The following is a 15795-nucleotide window of genomic DNA, read 5'->3' on the forward strand; positions in this document are numbered from 1 at the left end:
AAATGGATTAAATTCCCAATCAAAAGTCATAGTGGCTGAAAAACAAGCAAATGAACAAAACCCACCAAGATGCAGAGATATGCTGTATGAGATTCACTTTAGATCTAAAGACACATAAGGTTTGAAAGTGAAGATACAGAAAAAGATATCCCACGCAAATGGTAACAACAACAAAAAAAGCAGAGATGGTTCCTTGTACTATATTAAATAGATTTTCAGTCAAAAAAAACTGTGCCTACAAAGATTATTATATACAATGACAAAAGGGTCGATTCTATAGGAAGATGTAACAATTAAAGATATAGATGCACCTAACATCAGAGCGCCTAAATACATAAAGCAAATGTGGACAGGTCTGAAGGGATAAATTGAAAGCAATACAATAATAGTGGGGACTTCGATATTTTATTTACAGTAATGGGTAGAACATCCACACAGAAAAATCAGTAACAGCTGACTGGAACAACACTACAAACAAAAGGGACCTAAGAGATGCAATAAAAAACCTCCCACCCACCAGCAGAGTACACATTCTTCAAGCACACACGGAACACTCTCCAGCATAGATCACATGTTAGGTTAGCCAACAAGTCTTAAATTTAGGATTGCAATCATTCCATGTATCTTTTCTGCCCGCAATGGAATGAAACTAGAAACCAGGAACAGCAAAAAATGGGAAAATCCACAAATATGTGAAAATTAACGCACTTTGGAACAGTCATTGGGTCAAAGAGGAAATCAAATGAGAATTTTAGAAGTACCTCAGACAAAAGAAAATGAAAATACAACATGCCAAAACTTATGGGGTACAATAAAAGCAGTACTAAGAGGGGAATTTATACTGGTAAATGCCTACATTAAAAAGAAAACCTGAGAAAAAAATCCTAACTTTACACCTCTCAAGGAACTAGAAAAAGAACAAATTAAGCCCAAAGTTAGCAGAAGGAAGGAAATAATAAAGATTAGAGCAGAAATAAATAAAAAAAAGGGAATTTAAAAAATAGAAGAAACGCAACGGAACCAAGAGTTGGTTGTTTGAAAAGATAAACTTGACAAACACTAAGCAACACTAATTAAGGAAAAAAAGAGAGGATCCCTACCAAAATGGAATTAAGAAATAGAAAGCCTAAACAGACCAATAAAAAAAATGAGGTTTAGTCAGTAATCGGAAACCTCCCAAGCAAAGACCAGGGTCCGATGGCTTCACAGGTGCATTCCACCAAACATTCAAATAAGAATGAATACCAATACTTAAACTCTGCTAAAAAGCAGAAGAGGGAACATTATCAAACTTATTTTATGAGATCAGTACCATCCCAATACCAAAAGAAAGATACTACGAGAAAACAACAGGCCAATATCCTCGATGAATAAAAATAGAAAAATCCTCAATAAAAAACTAGCAAGCCAAATTTAGCAACACATGAAAAGGATCATACACCAAAGTCAAGTGGGCTTTATCCATGGGATGCAAAGATGGTTCAACATATAAAAATCAATCAATGTGATAATACCACATTAAGTGAGAGAAAAACCCCCAAATGATCATTTTGACACAGAAAAAACATAACAAAGTTCAACATCTATTCACGATTAAAATTCTCAACAAAATACGTATAAAAGGAACTTACCTCAACACAATAAAGGCCATATATGACAACTATACAGTTAACATTATTTTCTAAATTTACTGCATTTATTGGGATGTCAGTAGTTAATATTAACATTATTAGATCTTGCTAATTGAAAACTTATGTGTTCTGAATTTCCCCTCCTAGGAAGCCAGATACCATAACTTTTATTTTTATGACCTTATCTGATATATGAGTTGAAGCCAGGAGAGAGGATTACAATCTAAGAAGTCACCCCAGCTCTACCTTCTTTTGAAACCAGAATCCTTCAATCTTAGCAGAGAGAAACACCACTCTTGGGAACTCAGGGGCTCCCTGAGAGCTCAAGTCGTGCTGCACAGGAATAAAAAGCAAATCCTCAAAGATGTCAATATGCTTCCGTTCCAAGGTCTCAAACCAATGGAGCATGTACACACACACAAAACAAAAATAAACGAAAGGACACGACAACGAGGGCAATACTCACCCTGGTGGAAAACAACACTAAAAAGCAATAGGAAGCCACAGAATCACCGAGTACGTACAAAGTAAGTATAAGACACTATGGTAGATGCAGTCCCCTCCTTCCATTTAGTCTGTCGCTGCTTTGTGCTAAGCACTTAAAAAACACCGATTTGTGCCATCCTCATGACTACAACTACCTGGGGATTTCTGTCATCATTTCAGATGATTGCTGGTTAACTCGAGACCCAGAGATGAAATAACTTGCCCAAGGTCAGGATGCAGAAAAACAGCCCTGGCTGGTGTGGCTCAGTGGATTGAGTGCTGGCCTGCGAACTAAAGAGTTACTGATTCAATTCCCAGTCAGGGCACATGCCTGTGTTGCAGGCCAGGCCCCCAGTAGGGGGCGCACAAGAGGCAACTACATATTGATGTTTCTCTCCCTCTCTCTCCCTCCCATCCTCTCTAAAATTAAATAAATAAAATCATTTAAAAAATGTAGAGAAACAGGGATGCCCTTTTTAGGCAGGTGAATTGCATTAAAAGATGATGAGCATGCAATGATAATATTGCTAACAGCTGCAGCTAATATGTACTGAATGCTGACTCCTGGCCCAGCAGTTCCAGGTTCTTTTCATGCAATTACCCAATTAATTTTCACAACAACAATCCTGTGAGGTAGAGACTCATTATTCTCATTTCACAGATCAGGAAACTAAGGCTCAAAGAGGCGACATAACACTGGCTGAGTCAGGACTTAAACCCAGGCAGTCTGATCCCATAGTTCACTAAATGAGCACCTACTATGTGTCAGGCACTGTGCCAGCTTCACAGAATGCATGTCCACTAGGAGTCTTCAGCCAGCTGGGGGACAGACAAGTCATGGGCTAACCACATGCTATGAAGGAGTAAGAGGCCAGATGTTGGGGAGTACACAGGAGTAGCAACATACCCAGTCTTGGTGGGGAGGGGTGCAGATCTAAGAACTCAAGTCTACTCGAAGGCCAAAGGGAAAGAAGAGGGAAGGGAGAAGTGTTCCAGAAAGAGCAAATCTCAAGCACAAAAGCCTGGGGAAAACCATAAGGAGGTTTTGGCAAGTGACGTGTAGGCTGGTGCTTCTCAAACTTTAATGTGCATACAGATCACCTAGAGACCTTACTAAAATGAAGATTCCAATTCAGCATGTCTGGGGTGGGTACTGACATCCTGCACTTCTAACAAGCTCCCAGATGATGATGACACTTCTAGTCCTTGGGCCACCTTTTGAATAGCAAGCATGAAAAAGAAGTCTGTGTAGGCAGGAGGCTGGAAAACAGGTAAGGGACACATCCCACAAAGGCCACATTGAGTTTGGGCTTTGTCCTTAGTGCAGGGAGGAGATACTTTAGGTAGGAAATGGATAAATCACATCTTCAGTTTTAAAGATTGTTCGGGCGGGTGGGGGGTGGGTGGGTGTGTGGGTGTGTGTCGGACAGGCAGTGTGCAGCCCATTTCTACCCCGGAGACATAGTAATTTCCAGTTCTAAATTTGACATCTACTAAGTATAAATGAAATCGCCTGTAAGTTCTTGGTCAGACGTGAAGAGAAGCAGCAGCCAGGTAGGAAAGCAGAATGATAGATAGTGGTTCTGAAATGTGAGCATGCAAGAAAATCGCCATGAGGACTAATTAAAACAGATTTCTGAGTCCACCCCCCACAGCGTCTTCTTTAGTAGGTCTGGAGCAGGGCCTGAAATTTTACATTTCTGGCCAGTTTCCAGGAAATACTAATCCTGCTGGTCTGGTCTTGGGATCACACTTTGAGAACCACTGGGGCAGCAGAAAAAGCACAGGCTTTGAGGACCATGCAGACACGAACGCAAAACCTAGACCCACCACTTTCTAGATGTGTGACTTTGGGCAAGATTTTTCTTTTTAAACTCTGAGTTTTGGATTTATTTGTAAAATAGGAATATAATACTTAACTCATGGCAGGGTAGTAAATGGTGGTGAGGATTAAAAAATATATACGTAAAGCACTTGGCGCAAAGCAGGTGCTTGATAAGGCAGAGGGGCCTTGTTCTGGCTGCAGTGGAAGGCAGGACCGATGCATACACTAAAAGGAGGAAGATACAGACTCAATCTACGGAACCTTCAAACCAGAGAGCGAGATCCAGCCAAGGAAAAGGCCATTACCGTGAGTGAATCAGACCATGGAAGGAAGTGAAAGATCCTCTTACCCTAGCAAGAAAGGTGAACCAGAAGCCTATGACCACCCTTGAAACTCAAGAAATTCACGATTTCCTTGAAAATATAGGACATTATATCAACCCTAGCAACCTAAAGGTAGAACAAGGGCAAGGTTCTACCCAGAGTTGGTTTGATAGACATTTTTTGAAAAACCTCAGGGGTCAAGTAATCCAGGAGTCTAGAAAGAGGAAGTGACGTTACCTGTGGTCACATAGCAAGTTATCTGCAGTGAAGAAGGGTCAGCTGCCCCGAACCTGGCACAGCAGAATGATCACAGGTTTGTCAACAGAGTGTGAGCTATGGGACACTGGGGCAGTCTGAGGTCCTGATTAGAGGTGTCCAAAGAAAAACTGTGCAGATTGATTGCTTTTTGTGTCCCTTTACTCTCCCTCTCTAATTCTTTTCTCCTCTAATTCTGATTTTTTTTTTAATTGTTGTTTCTCCTCTGATTCTTTGTCTGCCTTGTCCCCGCCCCCCCCCCCCAATTCAATGCTTTCCTAATGAACAAACCACTGTAGTCAGTCTGGTATTCACCCTTTACTTCAGGATTACTTTGAAAAGAACAGTGAAAGTAGACCAGCGCTACTAAATGTTGAAAATGCAGCACAGAGCCGTCCAAACTGTTTGTACTGGAGAGGGTAGACAAGACTTTAATGTAAAAATTGAGATAGAAGTAGTACTGGAAGAAAATATTAATGTACATATACTTTTAAACAATCTTGACATGGAAAGTTTTCTAGGAATGAAACAAGCACATACCAAAGTCAGAAAAAGACATGACAAGAAAAGTAAACTACAAACAAGTATTATTAATGAACATAGTTTTTAAAAATCCTTAACAAAATATTAGCAAATCAAATCCAGCAACATATTAAAAAGTGACCAAGTGGGTTTATCCCAGGAATGCAAAGTTAGCTTAATATCTAAAGATCCATTGATGTAATAGACCATGTAAGTAGAAAGAAAGGACAAAAATCACACAATTATCACAATCAATGAAGTAAAAGCACTTGGCAAAGTCCAACACACATCCGTGATAAAAACTCTCAACAAACTAGAAACAGAAAGGAAGTTCCTCAATCAGAAAAAGGACAACTATGAAAAACTCACAGCCAACATCACACTTAGTGGTCAAAGACTGAATGCTTCTGCCTAAGATGAGAAGAAAGCAAGGGTGTCCACCCTTGCCATTTCTATTCAACACTGTTTATAAATGCAACTAATGTGCACTAAAGCAAATTAATTAATTAAAGGCATCCAGATTAAAAAGAAGTAAAAGTGCTTTTATTTGCAGATCACATATCTTGTATCTAGAAAAGACTAAGGAATCCACAAAACAATTACTAGAACTAATAAGTTGAGCAAGGTCATAGATTACAAGAGCAATATATAAAAATTAATTGTATTTCAACACACTAACAACAAACAACACAAAAATAAAAGAAAATACTTCCACTTATAATAGTTTCAAAAGGAATAAAACATTGAGGAATAAAAATTTTTAAAGGACTTGTATACTAAACATTACAAACATTTCTGAGAGAAGACTGACACTAGAACTGACTCTAGACCTGACTCTAGATCAGGTCACCTAAACGGGAGAGCCAGTCTATGTTCATGGACTGGAAGACTTGGTATTGTCAGGACAGCAATTCTCCCTAACCCGATCTGCAGCTTCAAAGCAATCCCTGTCAAAATCCCAGCAGACATTTTTGTAGGAACTTACAAGTTGACTCCAAAATTTGTATGTAAATCCCAAGGGTCCAGAACATCCAAAACAACTTTTAAAAAGAGCAAAATTGGCCCTGGCTGGTGTAGCTCAGTGGATTGAGCACAGGCTGTGAACCAAACAGTAACCAGTTCTATTCCCAGTCAGGGCACACGCCTGGGTTGTGGGCCAGGTCCCCAGAAGGGGGCACACGAGAGGCAACCACATACTGATATTTCTTTTCTTCCCTTCCCCTCTCTCTAAAAATAAGTTTTAAAAATCTAAAGAAAACCCCCCAAAACAAAAAACCAAAGCAAAATCAGATTTATATGTCCCAATTTCTAAGATTATAAAGCTACAGTAATCAAGACAGTGTGGTAAGGATAAGCATAAAGATCAATGAAACAGAGAACCAAGATGGTGGCGCAGGTAGACACATTGCGCCTCCTCTCGCAACCAGAACTGACAGAAAATCAAACGGCAAGGAAGTCCGACACCAAGGAAATAAAAAAATAAACATTCATCCAGACCGGTAGGAGGGGCGGAGACAGGCACCGGGGCAGAGAGGACTCACATTGCGGTGGCAGGACCGAGACTGGCTGAGTGTGGGACAAACGGGGCAGGCAATCTGACCACTGGCAGACCCTGCGGCCCCACATTCGCGCAGATAAACCCAGAGGGCCGGACTCAGAGTGGCGGAGAACGGGGCAGGCTGAGCAGTGGGTAGCACCCCACAGACCCACACTCGAGCACAGATAAACCAGGACGAACGGCGGGGATCGAGGCAGACCGCATAACCCAGGGCTCCAGTGAGGGGAAATAAAGCCTCAAACCTCTGATTGAAAACGCCCGTGGGGGTTGGGGCGGCAGCAGGAGAGACTCCCAGCCTCACAGGAGAGGTCGTTGGAGAGACCCACAGGGGCCTAGGGCGTGCACAAGCCCACCCACTCGGGAACCAGCACCAGAGGGGCCCAATTTGATTGTGGGTAGCGGAGGGAGTGGCTGAAATCCAGTGGAGTAGAGCGGGTGCCATTGCTCCCTCTCGGCCCCTCCCCCACGTTCAGCGCCACAGTCACAGCGCAGCGACCAGCGTTACCCCGCCCCGGGGAACACCTAAGGCTCCGCCCCTTAAAGTAACAGCCAAGACAAAAAAAAAAAAAAAAAAAAGAAGGGCCAAATGACAGAGCTCCAGAAAAAATACAACTAAGCAAGGAAGAGATAGCCAACCTATCGGATGCACAGTTCAAAACACTGGTTATCAAGACGCTCACAGAATTGGTTGAATCTGTTCGAAAACCAGATGAAAAAATGAAGCCTATGCTAAGAGAAACAAAGGAAAATGTACAGGGAACCAATAGTGATGAGAAGGAAACTGGGACTCAAATCAATGGTGTGGACCAGAAGGAAGAAGGAAACATCCAACCAGAAAAGAATGAAGGAACAAGAATTCGGAAAAATGAGGAGAGGCTTAGGAACCTCCAGGACATCTTGAAACGTTCCAACATCCGAATTATAGGGGTGCCAGAAGGAGAAGAGGAAGCACAAAAAATTGAAAACTTATTTGAACAAATAATGAAGGAGAACTTCCCTAATCTGGCAAAGGAAATAGACTTCCGGGAAGTCCAGGAAGCTCAGAGAGTCCCAAAGAAGCTGGACCCAAGGAGGAACACACCAAGGCACATCATAATTACATTACCCAAGATGAAAGAGAAGGAGAGAATCTTAGAAGCAACAAGAGAAAAGGAGACAGTTACCTACAAAGGTCTTCCCATAAGACTGTCAGCTGATTTCTCCAAAGAGACCTTACAGGCAAGAAGGGGCTGGCAAGAAGTATTCCAAGTCATGAAAGGCAAGGACCTACATCCAAGATTACCGTATCCAGCAAAGCTATCATTTAGAATGGAAGGGAAGATAAAGTGCTTCTCAGATAAGGTCAAGTTAAAGAAGTTCATCATCACCAAGCCCTTATTATATGAAATGTTAAAGGGAGTTACCTAAGAAAAAGAAGATCAAAAATAGGAACAGTAAAAATGACAGCAAACTCACAGTTATTAACGACCACTCCTAAAACAAAAACAAGAGCAAACTAACCAAACAACTAGAACAGGAACAGAACCATAGAGATGGAGATCACATGGAGGGTTGTCAATAGGGGAGTGGGAAGGGGAGAGGGGGGGAAAGGTACAGAGAATAAGTAGCATAGATGATAGGTGGAAAATAGACAGGGGGACGGTAAGAATAGTGTAGGAAATGTAGAAGCCAAAGAACTTATAAGTATGACCCATGGACATGAACTATAGGGGGGGAATATGGGAGGGAGGGGGTGGGCAGGATGGAGTGGAGTGAGGGGGGGAAATGGGACAACTGTAATAGCATAATCAATAAATATATTTTTAAAAAAATCAATGAAACAGAATTAAAAGTCCAGAAGTAAGTCTTTACATTTAGAGTAAACTGACTTTCAACAAAGTTGCCAAGGCAATTCAACAGGGAAAGGATAGTCTTTTTAACAAATGGTACTTGGACAACTGAGTAGCCATATGCAGAAGGAACCCCACACCATACACAAAAATTAACTCAAAATGGATCACAGACCTAAAAAGAAAAGCTAAAACTATAAAACTTTTGCCCTGGTTAGTGTGGCTCAGTGGACTGAGCACCAGACTATGAACCAAAGGGTCACTGGTTCCATCCCCAGTCAGGGCACAGGCCTGGATTGCAGGCCAGGTTCCCAGTAGGGGGCACTCGAGAGGCAACCATACATTGATGTTTCACTCCCTCTTTCCCTTTCTCTAAAAATAAATAAAATTTAAAAAAACGAAACAAAACAAAACTATAAAACTTCTAGAAGAAAAGCTAGGAGAAAATCTTCATGACCTTGGGTTAGGTAAAGATTTCTTAGATACAATACTAAAAGTACAATCTACATTTTAACAACTGATAAATTGGATTTCATCAAAATTTAAAACTTTACACTTCAAAAGATAGTAAGAAAATGAAAGGCCACAGACTAGGAGAAAAATCTTTGTAATTACATATCTGGATAGGGAACTTGTATCCAGAATATACAAACACTCTTACAAAATAATAGTAAGACAAACAATCCTCTTTTATTTTTTTTTAAATTTTTATTGTTATTCAATTACAGTTGTATGCCTTTTCTCCCCATCCCTCCACCCCACCCCAGGTGAACCCACCTCCCTCCCCCACCTCCACCCTCCCCCAACAATCCTCTTTTAAAATGGGCAAAAGATCTGTACAGACATTTCACCAAAGGTGGAAGAATGGCTAACAAGCACACGAGAAGATATTCAGTATCTTCTGTCACAGGGGCAATGCAAACCAAAACCACAGTTAAGTATCGCCACACACCCACTAGAACGGCTAGCGGCAAGAACAGAGACAAGTGTGGATGAAGACGTGGAGAAACCAAACACTCTCACGTATTTTGGGGAATGTAAAATGGTATAGCCACTTTGGAAAGTTTGGCAGTATCTTTAAAAAGTTAAGACATAAACTTACCACACCACCCAGCATGTCCAATCTTAGGCATTTACCCAAGAGAAAAGGACGTACTTGTCTATACAAAGACCTGGACATGAGTGTTCCTAACAACTTTGATCACGATAGTCCAAACCTGGAAACAATGTGAACACCCATCAGTTGGTAAATAGCTACACAAAATGTAGTGTAATCACAGAATGAAATACTATTTAGCAATAAAAACAAGTAAACTACCAACTCATGTTACAACACGATGACCCTAAGTAAAAGCCAGATGCAAAAGTCTATATATTGCAGGATTCCACTTACGTGGAATGTCTAGAAAAGGTCAATCTATAGAGACATAAAGAGGATCAGTGGTTGGCTGGCTGTGGGAGAAGGGACAGTCCCCAAATGTCAACCCCTGACTGCAAGGGAACTTGCTGGGGCGGTGACAGGAATGTTCTAAAACTTTGTGTCATTGTGATCACAGTTGAACAAGTTTACACACTTACTAAAAATTATTCTACTACACACTTGAAATGGTAATTCCATGGTGTTAAATAACAGCTTCCCAAACCTGAAGAAGAAAAACTGTTAAGGAAGGTACAGATAAAACAAATCTGGCAATATAACGGTAATTCGTGAGGTTGAGTGATGGGTCGGGGGCTTAATTATACTATTTCTTCTACTTTTGTGTACGTTAGAAATTTTTACAAATTTTAAATAGGCATTTTTATGTGCATAAAAATGTTCTGGAGAAAATATTTTTTACAAAATCAAAATTACCTCTGTTGAATGAATTGGGGATAGCTGAGTGATTTTCTTTTCATTTATAGCTTTTTTATTCTAGCTTTTACACGTACATGGATCACCCATATTCAGAATAAATATTTACATTTTAAGGTGAAGAAAATGGGTTGCCTCTGGAAATATTTCAGCACAGACATACAGAAAATGGGAGTTACAAGGTAAGAACAATGCAGAGGGGATTCTGCAGCCAGGTGTGTGGGTAACCAGACCAGATCAGCAATTCTTCACATCAGGTAGGGTGTTGCAAACACCTCTGACAATCTTATAAAACTCACAGAGTCTGCTTCCAGGAAAAACGCTACAAAATGAAGAATTTGGTGTACAAGTCCAAGAGCACTGAGGACTTAGAAGTTCATGGGCCCCTGCTAACACCCCTGTACTGTCTACCATTTCCACTTTTTGTAATTCTTTCTTTTTAAAAAAGATTTTATTTGTGTATTTATTTATTATTTATTTATTTCTAGAGAGAGGGGAAAGGAGGGAGAGAGGAAGAGAAACATCAATGTGTGGTTGCCTCTCGTGCACCCCCAACTGGGGACCTGGCCTGCAACCCAGGCACGTGCCCTGACTGGGAATCGAACCGGCAACCCTTCAGTTCACAGACTGGCACTCAATACACTGAACCACCCCAGCCAGGGCAACTTTTTGTGATTCTTTACCTTTGCAGCCTGGTAGATGATGTCTGACTCACAGTTCATTTCTGTAAGGAAGTTAGGGAGTAGCAAAGTACCTGCTTCTTAGGAAATTCCATTGCATTCCCCTTTCATTTTTAATTGATCACCACAGGAACGCTCACGTGAGGTTCAGTCTGAAAAGTCAATTAAGTATCGAGCAAACATCTTTTTTACGTTCAGAGCCCAGAAAGGAGTGGGAGTCCTAAGAGATGTGAACAAGCCAATTCAACATTCTTTTGCTTTACTTGGTTTCCAAGTCACAAGACAGAAGGGGTGGCATGGCAAGGATGGAGGTGATGGCAATCTAGAGAAGCCCTTTGTGCTGTAACCTGACACCCCACCACTGGGAAAGATATGGCAACCTCAAAAGTTATAAAGCTCAAGAGACCCAAGAATCAAGGTTTTGCCTTCCTTATCTATTTTATTCCTGGGAGCCAGGCAGGCAAAAAAAAAAAAACCTCTCCCAAACAGACCAGTGAAGGAGCGTTAGGACTAAAGAGTACTCCTCACTCACCAAATTTGTACCACCCAGTTTGAAAGGTGTGAACCATTAACTTCTTCCAAAGAAAATAGGACGTTTCCCCTGAGAACTGAAAATTATTTCATTCACTCACATTTTTCTGTGGCTAGAAGTTAACCTTTTCTTCTCTGGAGCCCTCTGCCTTGCAGCTTCCTTTCCTATAAATAGCATTACCTAGAGATACAGTCTGGCCAACCCGAACCGCTTTTCTGGTTCCTATTCCATGCCATTCCTGCTGAAAAGCAGCCCCTTCCTTACCAGTAAGCCAGATTCGTTTTCCTTCTCAAAGATATAGTCGCCATTTTGAGATCACTCAGTAATTGCTCCCCAGATTAAGGGAAAAAAACACAAAGAAAAAGGCTTTGGGGTACAGTTTGCCAACAGTTAACTGAAATCAATTACCCACTCAGCTAAAGCTCCGTAAGAACTCAACCACACAGGCTGGATAGTTAATGACAACTAAAGAACACTTACCAAGCAGCCCCATGGAACTAAAGAACTTACAGGAAAAAGAAAAACAGAATCAAGTTAGCCACAGGAGAGTCGGAAAACGTAGCCTTTGTTTCAGAGCCCACAGACACAGAGTAGCTGTGAGCAGATACATAAAAAAGGCTCAAAACTGTTCTTTGGGGGTAGGGAAAAACCTACAGCAGGCTGTGGAAATCAATGAAACAAATGACTACCCTCACTAAGCAACAGACAACCAGACCTAAACCTTGAGGCCAGAAAGTACAGAAATAAAACTTAAGAAATGCATTAACCTTCCCTCTCTGCCCTGAGTATTTATGAAAGAAATTCTCAGTCCAAGCAACAGGCTTACATGGTTCACTTCTCAAAACACTTCAAATATTGGAGAAGAAAAGTTAGCTCTCTTTGTGCTAGGCAATTTCATCTCATATTTCATTTAATCATCACAATAACTCTTTGAGGAGAGCATCATCCTCATTTTAAAAATAAGAAAACTCCCTGGCCAATTAGCTCAGTTGGTTAGAGCATAGTATCAATATGCCAAGGTTGCAGGCTCGATTCCCGGTCAGGGCACATATAAGAATCAACCAATGAATGCACAAATAAGTGGAAAAATAAACTGATGTCTCTCTCTCAAATCACTCAATAAATAAAACTTTTAGAAAAAATTAAAAAATAAAAATAAGGAGCTGATTCAATAAGAGATGATAAAAAGTTCTGAAGCTGGATGGGGGTGATGGTTACACAACAGTGTAAAGGTATTTAATGCCACTGACCTGTACATATAAAATAGTTAAAATGGTAAATTTTATGAAATGTGTATTTTACAATTAGAAAAAAGATTTTTTAAAAAAGGGTAACTGAGGTTTAAAGAGGCAAATAGTTTGCCAGAAGTCATAAAATCAATCAGTGTCAAATTCTAGGCCAGGTCCTTAGACCAAGCCTTAGTCTCTTCTGTAAAATGGACTTTCGTAAGATGGAATAATGAATGGATGGGCATATGGTTGATCAACTGACATGTACTGTGTGAGCAGAAAGTTTTCCCTTAAAGTCAAGCAACACAGGGGATTACCACAAACTTTTAATAGCTTTTAAATCAGAATGTCGGAGTAGGAAAAACTTTATATAGAGACCATCTCATTTTGGGGTTGCCAATTCAACCACCTAGAGGGGTCATGCAAGTGACTTAAATGGTGAAGCAGTTCAGGATAAGAAAAGAGGGAATTGAGAAAATGACAAACTGGGTCCTGCGCGCGGAATGCTCCTGATGGGGAATTTCGACCCAAATTTTCAAGAGAAAGGAAAATCTAGAATTGTGAAATCTCCCGATCATTAAACACTGACAACTAATTTGAAAAATTCTAACGTGCTGTGCCAGCCTACCCCACTGCTCCGATTAAGTCCGTGTGAAGATGTGGTCCATGGATTGCCAATTTATAATGTTTGATCTACTGCAGGTAGAAACCAGAACCAGAGATGTTACAGGCACCCAGACTCCCTTCTGAACAGCCTAAAGAATCCAGTTCCAACCTGTGATTTGAGTTTTTAAAATGAACTTATGTTTTCTATGTGTAGTTGGTGTATAATCTTATATTGGTTGTATTAGTTTCCGGTATACAACAGAGTGACCCTACGTTTTTGTGCCTTACGCTCTGATCAGCCCACTAACTCTGGTCATGGCTAGCAGTGTTTAACGTTACCTGCTGAATACAACACCTCAGTAGTTCAGACCCTCGGAGGCCTGTCAGCTTAATGCTCAGGCACAGGTAAGACATCATGGTAGGAAGGCAGAGAAGGAAGCAATGAAGAGGAATGAGACAGAATTGAGAAGTCCTGGGTGTCCCTAACCATGCCCCATTTGGGAAACACCAGTGTCAGCAAATGGTTCAGTGATCAAAGCAGGTTTGGGGGTGGTAGGTGGCTCCTATTATGAACTGTGGCCAGATGGCCCTGCTCATCCTGGGTCCTTCCCACCTTCCTGCCAGTGCCAGAGATCAAAACTCAACCTTTTCAAGCATTCTGTGACCTGCATCTTTAATGATGAGATCAAAGGGGAACTTGTGTCAAGCTGTAAATGAAACCAAGAGACAACTTAATGCGATCTCTGCCTCCTCTGTATTTCCTGCGGGGATCCTTTAAAGGGATTTCTCAGAGAAACGCATTGGAACCCAGGCCTGGTGTCTGCACCAGCTCCAAAGACACAATGGTTCCCGCAGAATACGTGCAGGTGGAGCAACTCAAGAGATCAGACAGCACGACCAACAACAGACAAAAGCTTGGAAAGACCACAGAAACTATTACCATGGGGAAAAACCCAAATTCCATCTGGTTTTATAGACATATTGGAAAAAGTCACCTTAAATGTAAGTATTCTAAACCACAAAAATTTTCAACCTGGAATTAAAAAATCGAGTCCAAACTTTGTGTGGTGATTGTAGGTGCGACGGTGGGGGTGGGTGGAGATGGAAGAGGGTATAATGGTAATGGGAAAAAAATACAATAAAAAATAAACTATTAAAAGAAATAAAATCAAAAGGTTTTTTAAAGAAAGTCCAAACCTTAATCTCACATGCCCTATGTGGAAACAAACCAGTAAAGCCAAACTGGTTCGCCCCACACCGCACAGTGGGTCAGTGGCAGTGTTGGGACTAGGCACAGGCTGCTGCCTCCTTCCTCTCTGGGCTGATGCCTGCCCCACGAGTGAAGCCCAGAGGAGACAGCGATTTTCCACACAGGGTGGCAGAGTCCAGGCCTCCTGCCTCTTGTTCTAGGACTCTACCATCCAGGTTCTACCACTAAAAACAGTTCCTGTGTTTCTGACTCAGCCGGGGGGACTAGCTAGCACTGCCTCCATCTGCTCAAAGGAACCTTGAGGTCATTCAGTCCATTTCCCCACCTCTGGACTGGATCAAACTCAAGTAACTCAAAACACTGTGAACTGACGCAGCAATTCCACTCCTAGCATAAACCCAAGCAAACTGAAAACACAAAAACTTGCACATGACTGTTCATAACCACATTATTCATAATAGCAAAGAAGTGGAAACAATCACATCAACTGATAAAAGGATAAAGAAAACATGGTTTATTTATATAATGAAATACTATTTGGCCATAAAAAGGAATAGAGTACTAATAAATGCTACAACATTAACTACCTTTGAAAACATTATGCTATGTAAAAAAAGAAAAAAGAAAGAGAAATTCAGCCCTGGCTGGTGTAGCTCAGTGGATTGAGTGTCAGCCTATGAACCAAAGGGTTGCAGGTTCAATTCCCAGTCAGGGCACATGCCTGGTTGCGGGCCAGGTCCCCAGTTGGGGGCGTGCAAGAGGCAATCACGCACTCATGTTTTTCTCCCTCTCTTTCTCCCTCCCTTCCCTTCTCTCTAAAAATAAAATAAAATCTTAAAAAAAAAAAAAAAAGAAAAAGAAAGCCATATACTAAACACCACATAGCATATGATTCCACTTATATGAAATGTCCAGAATAGGCAAATCTATACAGACAGAAAGTAAATTAGTGGTTGTAGGGGGCAGGAGAGGGGGAATATGGGAAGTGACTGCTTGCTAATGGGGTTTCTTTCTGGGGTGTACATGTTCTGGAAGAAGATAGTGGTGAAGGTTGCACAATTTTGTGACTATACCAAAAACCACCAAACTGTATACTTTAAAAGGGCAAATTTTATGGTATCCAAATGATATCCAAAAACAAAAAGGAAAAAAGACAAACCCAAAACAGTATGAACAATGATATTTGAGAGAAGTACACAGAATTTTATTCTCCAAATGGAGGTTTCTAAACTCCTGAGTTGTCTACAAATGTACTCA

General features: G+C 41.0%; 1 protein-coding gene across 5 annotated transcripts in view; it reads right to left on the reverse strand.

Moving 5' to 3' along the window:
* Nucleotides 1-15795, reverse strand: part of TM9SF4 (transmembrane 9 superfamily member 4) — a 51048-nt gene that overhangs the window by 32305 nt on the left and 2948 nt on the right. Inside the window, exon 1 of one of the 5 annotated variants that reach the window (XM_045194744.3) lies at nt 9532-9637. The exons of 1 other annotated variant lie outside the window; for it this stretch is intronic. In XM_045194744.3, coding sequence (XP_045050679.1) covers nt 9532-9609 — 78 coding nt within the window. In that variant the 5' untranslated portion in view covers nt 9610-9637. Of the gene's footprint in view, nt 1-1877; nt 1901-9531; nt 9638-15795 lie in introns of those variants that run through there. 3 more of the 5 variants (XM_071221772.1, XM_045194742.3, XM_045194750.2) reach the window with 3 other exon arrangements.

The sequence above is a fragment of the Desmodus rotundus genome, chromosome 6 (genome assembly GCF_022682495.2).
Source record: "Desmodus rotundus isolate HL8 chromosome 6, HLdesRot8A.1, whole genome shotgun sequence".
NCBI lineage: Eukaryota > Metazoa > Chordata > Mammalia > Chiroptera > Phyllostomidae > Desmodus > Desmodus rotundus.